Source organism: Argentina silus (genome assembly GCF_951799395.1).
Source record: "Argentina silus genome assembly, chromosome: 11".
Lineage (NCBI taxonomy): Eukaryota > Metazoa > Chordata > Actinopteri > Argentiniformes > Argentinidae > Argentina > Argentina silus.
Window position 1 is genome coordinate 636785 of NC_139665.1, and position 7099 is coordinate 643883.

Genomic DNA, 7099 nt, shown 5'->3' on the forward strand with positions numbered 1-7099 from the left:
TTATTTAAATGCAATTCAACAATAATACAAGCAACTGAGTCCCTCTCAGTTCTGACTCTTCCTCCGAGGTGATCTTTTGGAGACGGTTCTTCTCCTAGTAGAGGGACCACGGTGTGAAGGAGGGTCTGAGGTGGGTGGTCTGGGTGTGATGGGCCGGACGGCAGTGACGGTGTCACGAACAGACATCACCCAGGCCCGCATGTCCTCATCTGAGTCAGCCTGACTCAGGGTCTTCTTGGGAGTGGAGGATCCTCCATCACGTGAGGACGAACTGTTTGACCTCACGGTCTCAGCCGGGAAGAAAAGGGGGTTTCGGTAGAGGGTGTGAATTTTCACCACCTTTGGGGGGACCCCCGGGGCGTTCGTCAGGCGACGTGCTGGTCGCTGTGGCAACCTCAGCTTCTCCTCCTGTCGGTCTGGGGTGAGGAGCCGGCTGGCATCCAGGACTGACTTGGAGGACGTCAGGAGGAGTGGCACTGGGGATGTGGACTTCCCCTCTTCATCTGGGTCAGAGGTCCTCTGGTTTGCTGCGTCAGTCACATCGAGGGCTGGGGAGACGCCCTGGGACCACTCAGGATATGAAACCTGGGCAACAACTTCTCTCTTCAAAGGGAATGTAGGGAGTACAGAGGAGAGGCTTCTGCTGCACCATGCAAAAGGATCATCATTGCCTGCGGGTTTCTTTGAATCACCCAGAGATGACATTGAAATGTGCTTCCCTTCACAGGCTGTCACATGACTGGCTAGGGAGGGTGGTTTAGGCGAGCTTTGAGGAACCACAGACGTCTCTCCCTTTGTTGGGGGCACAGAGAGGTCATGTGAGACCGATGTGCCGGGCTCCTGCAGCGGTTCAAGGTCCTGATCCAGTAGGTTTTCAAACACTGCGTCCATGAAGCCTGTGGCAATGTAGTCCACCTTTTGGGATGACATCCAGGTCCCTGGCTGTCCATCATCGTGTAGCTCCGACCGGAGCCCAGCCTCCTCTGTCTCAGTGTGTGGCACCTCTAAAGCTGACATCACTCGGCTGACACCTGGCTCTGGGATCCCCTCTTCAAGTCCAATGTAGCCCTGCATCACATGGTCTTTCACCTCCTCCAGCATATTGGTCACCATGTCCAAGGCAGTTTGACTTGCCTTTGCGGAGGCCACTCTCAATGCTTTAGGGCGGACCCGTTGAATCGTGACGACTCGCTCCTTCACCTCCTCCAGAACACCAGTGATCAATGCGGTCACAACGCTGTTGAGGTCTCCTGCATTCAGCTCCTCTGATGGATCCTCAGACCAACCGCTGGGCTCCCTGTCTTTACTCCCTCCCAGGATCCTGCCGACAGGCTCGTTGCTGGGCTGAAATGGATTCACAACCCGAGAAACGCACCTCAACACTCCGGAAGTGATCCTAGCACTGCAAGCCCGCTGTGCCGCTGGTTTCAGCCCTTGCGCTGACGTCTTGTGTTTCACCTCACACTTGACTGCCTCGGCTACCTGCTTCCTGACACCCTTTGTGCCCAGATGGTCCAGGATAGCATGCCTGATGACTGACTTCAGCTGTGTCTGGGACGTGGGTTTGTTGAGGGCATCTGAATTCCTGATCTTCGCCAGTACTGGATAACTGAGCCTTAAGACAGGTCCTTTAGAACTCTGCTCTCTCCTTATTTTCTGGCCTTGAGTCAACTATACAGTAAGCAGAATATAATTATTATTTTCTTTTCATGTTCTCCAGTTAAAGGAAGTGTAGCCTCAAAGGTGTAATGAATAGCATCAATTTACATACATTCAAAATAGCACCAATCATATTTCATCTGTACCTGGTCAGTCATGTTCTCCTTCTCCACCAGAGGTGCCAGGTGTTCCAGTCTGGCTCTGCTGGGCAGAGGTGCCAGGCGTTCCAGGGTCCGTCTCCTCTGGAGCGGCTGGTCCGGAGGTGTCATCCCTACAAACATAGAAAATATCACATGACCTCCATTCACAACCCATTATTCATTGGCAATGAACATGTCAACACTGTTGCCAACATACATGACTCATAAATGCCCCTCAAAGTAGGGAAAAATAAACAATAGGCAATGACTACGTGTATTAGTTACGATACTTGCCTGCCAGTGAAACTGTCTTTTTCCCAGTTTTAGGGTGAGGAGGTGGAGGAGCAGGCTGATGGACAGGGGCTTCAGTTCAAACAGAAATCAAAGATTATAGATAAATGTTGATTTTACATTGTCTTTTAAACTTTCAACCCCATGTGAAATCTTACCAAGTTGTGGTGTTTCATATATTTCCTCCAGGAGCCTTTTCCCATGGCTACTGGCTTCTGTCATCCTCTCGTACTCCTGCATGTTGTTCACCATCTCCTGCATTGTTCTCTGCTGAATGGCTTGTTTTTGATGGTACAGACTTTTTTTCTGTGAGGAGGAACATTATTTGGATATGTCCAAGGTAAAAACAAGGTTATTGAATTGGATTGTCAACTTAGCTTCCACAGAAGCTAATTTCTCGGGTAAAACATGGACATTTGTGCAGCTTCCATGGCTTAAAACAGACTTGTTGGTTCTATCATTCCATACATCTCTGAATTATTGAAGGATGTGCTGTTTGTTTTTTATGTGTTTTTGGGAGCTTTGTAAAGTATAAAAGTGCAACATTTGACCTTGCTGTCCCGCTTGTCTTTGACCTCCTTGAGGTACTTTGCTTTGTTGAGCTCTTGCTTTAGATCCTTTTCAACGCGTTTGAGCCGAGATCGCTCCTTATATTGCATTGGATTGGAACAGGAGTTGAAATACTACTCTTAGACTATACGGTCATTACAAAGCAATTGATTATCAGATAAAGGAACTGTCATTTTCATGTCATTATCAAGTAATTATTTTTGTCACTGATACTCTCTGACAGTGTTCATCCTCCTGAACACCCCTACCAGCTGTTTAAAGAGAAGGTCCTCTCTCTGTGTGACACATGATGCATTTGCCAGGCCATCTTTCTGTCCTCTGTCCCTATCACTGAATTCAACAAATCATTTACTGAACATTTCCAACACACAACATAATACTTTCATATGAGGTTAAACAGATTCTGTCCAGGTTTTTTCATCACAACTGGGATGTGGTCACAGATGTACAATCTGCCTACCTGGATTCACTGGTTGATTGAAGCTGCTTCAGTTTCTTAGCTCCCTTCTCCAACAGAAACTCTCTCATGTCAGCCAGAGTGACATCCTCAGAAACCTGGCCTTCCCCTTGCAGCTTCACCAGATCCATCATGTGTTCCCGCTGAAATAGGATAAAGAACATACTATACTGTATTTGCATATTTTAGAACGACATGTACAAATATGTTCAAATTACTTAATGTATGATCTCAACAAAGTGTTTATTTTAGAACATTACCATCTGTGTTTTGTAGGTTTTGTCGAGGTCCGTTCTAACAGTATCCAGGTACTGATTGAATGTGTTGTACTCCTTCAGTGAGCAGACAACCTTGGGAAGAGACCACAGTGTGTCACGAATCAGTATGGTCTGATTAAAGATGATCCTGTCACATCAATAATTTCAGACATCATTAAGTTCAGTTTCACCTTCCAATGGTAAGGAGTAATGAGCGTCACATGACACTTACTTTGTCATCTTCCGTGATGAAGTTCTGCTTCTTCAGCTTGTCATGCCGGTCCTTCTGGTGGTAGAACTCTTTGAGGTTTGGGTCATGCAGGCTGTTATAACTGGGCCTCATCATGTGACAGTTGGGGTCACTGAGATTGAAATCAGTTGTTCGCTGAAACAACTAGAGGAATAACATCAGTAGTTTACTCTTACTGCACCAGTCTGGCCCTTGTTCTGACAGGCCTAGATGGGGAACGCTGGTATGACATGATGGTGTTTGGGCCCTTGAGTTTTGCTCTAACCATCATGTTCTTTTATAGCTAATCTTAATCTGAGTCTAGCAAAGAAAATAGCATTCTACCAAGTGATCAAACACTACAATGATGACACACTAGACTGGGGCTCAATCCACAGACCTGTTGACAGGATTAGAGGGTTAGGGGTAGGGTTAGGGTTAGGGGTAGGGTTAGCGTTAGTTGTAAAACAAGATGTTTGTTACTAAAACATGCCCTATGACAGAATAGGTGGAATCTCCTAGCCATCTTGCTTATACCTATCCAGTCCTCTCAGATGATGGATTGATCTGTGCAGGGCCTACATGTCTACTCTACTTTGATTGACAATATTCTGATATGAAATGGGGTGTAGTGTGTCTCAGGGCCTACCTGTTTACCCAGGCTTAACCTGGTCAATGTCAGGCCAACCCCAGGCAACACAGGGAGTTTGGTCATCGCAGCCAATCTGCTCGGAGCATTCGCAACAGTCTTCCTCAAGATCTGAGGGGGCTTCCCCATTGGTGGAGGAGGATGCATGATTGATGTAGGGGGTATCCCCATTGGCTTAGGAGCCAAGGAGGCGTTCTTCTGAAAAATAAATAAGCAGCTCAGCTATAGGTATACTGTAAACACTGCATTTTGTGCACATTTGGACATTTGGTCAATTCCTCTGTGAATTCAATAGTTTCTATTGCAGTTTCATATGAAGTAAACCTGATTTCACAAACTTCATCTTTGAAAAGTGAAGTTGAGAGTTACAGGAAGGAGAAACACGGAATACAACATAACCATTTGACCACAATTGTCAAGAGTCTAATGACTGAATTAAAAATGGCAAAATGCAAGTTTGATAGTAAAAGTAGCCTACCTGTTCAGAAGCTTGATCCATACCGCAACTTAGCAGGAATGAGCTTCGCGTCCGTCGCTCCGTTTATATAGCAGCACAGACGTGACGTCATGGGCAACGCCAAAAGCCACGCCCCCAGAACATTTGTTACTATGACGTCATCACAGCTGACATTTCCCTGATGCGGCAGGTCGCTCCTCTGTCCTGCTACCTCCGAGATATTAACATTACAACCTTTCAATTTCTAATAAAATGACATAAAGCTGTTCAAGTCATACAACTGAATGAATCCACATCTTACAACAAATAACGTTTCATTAGAAACAGGCAGACCAGTGTATGCCCACCAGTCACTGCACTTTACACTCACCATTAACATTGCTGCTAATAATTGGTCCTAATAATTCCTGCTGCTACATTCATTTATATTATTATTATTGTATGTGTTTCTTGTTGTTGTAAATGGTTGTAAAATTGTTTTTATGAGCTTATTATCTTTATTCTATTCTATTGTTGTTGTTGTTGTGGATGTTGAGAGCTACTCTGCCCAAGTCATTTCGTTACATTGTGTTCGTGTATTCAATGTAAAGACAAATAAACGGAACTTGAACTTGAGATGATACGAAAACGGAATTTCGACAGTTTCCACAGCAGGTGCCACGACGCGCCCGTCCTGAAAACCAACACAACCTGAGACGGTATTATAGCTCCGGAGAAGAGGTCAGACTGACCACTTAAACAGGCCGGAGACGTGGACAGACTGACCACTTAAACAGGCCGGAGACGTGGACAGACTGACCACTCAAACAGGCCGGAGACGTGGACAGACTGACCACTTAAACAGGCCGCCATTTCAACGTGTCCCAGGTGACTGTGTCGGGTGGAAACAGCTCATCTGTCACCTGACAGCATTGTGACTGTCTACGGCCGCTGGTCTGAGCAGAGATTACTTTATGTTAGGATGACTGATGGACAGATGATTCACTTACTTAAACAAATGTATTTGTTGTAAATCGCTTTGGATAAAGCTAAATGCCGTAAATGTAAATGTAAGCCAGCACTGAGTCCAGAGTCCTGCCTGGTCTGAGCTCCGTTCCTAACCGACACTAATACGTCCACCAGGTGGCGCCAGAGGACACAACATCTCCAGCCCAGTCAACCGACGGTCCTAACGTTCCCTTATGCTAGGCTGCTAACTCGGCAATGCTAAAATTATTGTAGCTCAACACACAACACTGTGTAGTAAAACTGTCTTATCACCCAACATATAGGGTTGTATTACTTCATTGTTTAACAAACAATGTATAGCTTTGAAACATGTTTAATACGTAGTCCTTGAGAGTGGTCGCATTTCTTGGGCCCCATCCCTCTGCAGGTGACCGCTGGGTTGTAGTTTGGCCCTTCTGAGAACAGCGAGGTGATCATGGACGGTGAGGCCCAGTCTCTGGATCCCTCTGACGGGGAGACACAGACGGACTGATTGAATAAGGAGGCATCTGGACAGCCTCCATGCCGTTAATAGGAGCCTGCTCGGGTCTCTGCTGCTCTGCCAGACGGTCCAAGTGTGTTTACTGAATGAATTTAGTCAATTAGAGAGAGCGAATTGGTGTCTGTGCCGCAGATGGGCCTCATCTATCTGCTGTTTGATCCAGTAGATACGTGTTAGGCTTTGTTGGAAAAAACAGAAGCTTGTCGTTTTTATCATATTACCATCCTGAATTCATAATCCATGCTATCAACACTTTGTCCTCGTTGTTTTGCTCTGGCCTGTTCTAGCATACATAACAGAGAGAACATGTCCAGTGGTTATTGCAGTCTTTCATCAATCATTATCATTATTTCACCAATAATCGCTCGGCGACAAGCAGCATGGGTTGTATAGCATTCGGGTTTAGTCATCACCTGTAATCATAAACCGACTGTTATTTAGTGTAAATTATAGGTCCTCAAGGCCAGTTCCCTCTCCAGAGGTCCTTCAGCGGTCCACTTAACCATCGCCGTTAACCGGCTGCACAGTGTGGTCGTTTCTGATGGTGTGTTCGTTTGGTTCTCAGGACCTCGTAGTTCCCAGCTGGTGAAGTCAACAAGTCAACTACTCGTTGAATCGATTGCATTCAATGAGATTTCGTTTGCAATCCTTAATGAACGTCAACAAAGTACAAACATACATTTTAAATACAGGTGTGCATTTTAACAATTCAATATGGACACATTTTACAGAAAGATGAATGCTGTTTATGAATGCTGTTTGACGTGTATTGTCAAAATTAGCGTCTGTACACCAGTGTGTCTTCATACTGGTCCGAGTTTCCCACTTGGAGGTTGTAGTGGTTATTTCCCACTCAGGAACTCGTATCTCCGAGTTTCCTACAGCTGCCGAATGCACCATT

General features: G+C 45.7%; 2 protein-coding genes across 3 annotated transcripts; both read right to left on the reverse strand.

The window, feature by feature from the left end:
- Nucleotides 1-45: 45 nt before the first annotated feature.
- Nucleotides 46-2330, reverse strand: LOC310812095 (uncharacterized protein; the record flags this gene model as incomplete). The annotated part of the gene is made up of 3 exons (XM_083680514.1): nt 46-1671; nt 1806-1930; nt 2249-2330. 3 exons carry the CDS (start codon nt 2328-2330, stop codon nt 46-48), a joined length of 1833 nt encoding a protein of 610 aa, XP_083536640.1.
- Nucleotides 2093-3741, reverse strand: LOC310811805 (fibrous sheath-interacting protein 2-like). Of its 2 annotated transcripts, XM_083680108.1 has the most exons (5): nt 3607-3741; nt 3378-3467; nt 3121-3260; nt 2249-2396; nt 2093-2162 (listed from the first exon to the last, which is right to left on the reverse strand). In XM_083680108.1, the coding sequence occupies exons 1-4, from the start codon at nt 3718-3720 to the stop codon at nt 2336-2338; spliced, it is 405 nt and encodes a 134-aa protein (XP_083536234.1). In that variant the 5' UTR covers nt 3721-3741; the 3' UTR covers nt 2093-2162; nt 2249-2335. The 2 variants fall into 2 exon arrangements, with proteins under 2 accessions (XP_083536234.1, XP_083536235.1); XM_083680109.1 differs by lacking the exons at nt 2093-2162; nt 2249-2396 and having other exon boundaries at nt 2989-3260.
- Between the last annotated feature and the right edge of the window lie 3358 nt (nt 3742-7099).

Excerpts from the sequence above, each read along its gene's own strand:
- LOC310811805 (XM_083680108.1), bottom strand. The coding sequence starts at position 3,720 with ATGATGAGGCCCAGTTATAACAGCCTGCATGACCCAAACCTCAAAGAG. Across the intron at positions 3,468-3,606 it reads TCATCACGGAAGATGACAAA|GTTGTCTGCTCACTGAAGGA; the intron begins GTAAGTGTCATG and ends TCTCTTCCCAAG. Across the intron at positions 2,397-3,120 it reads CAATCAACCAGTGAATCCAG|AAAAAAAGTCTGTACCATCA; the intron begins GTAGGCAGATTG and ends TCCTCCTCACAG.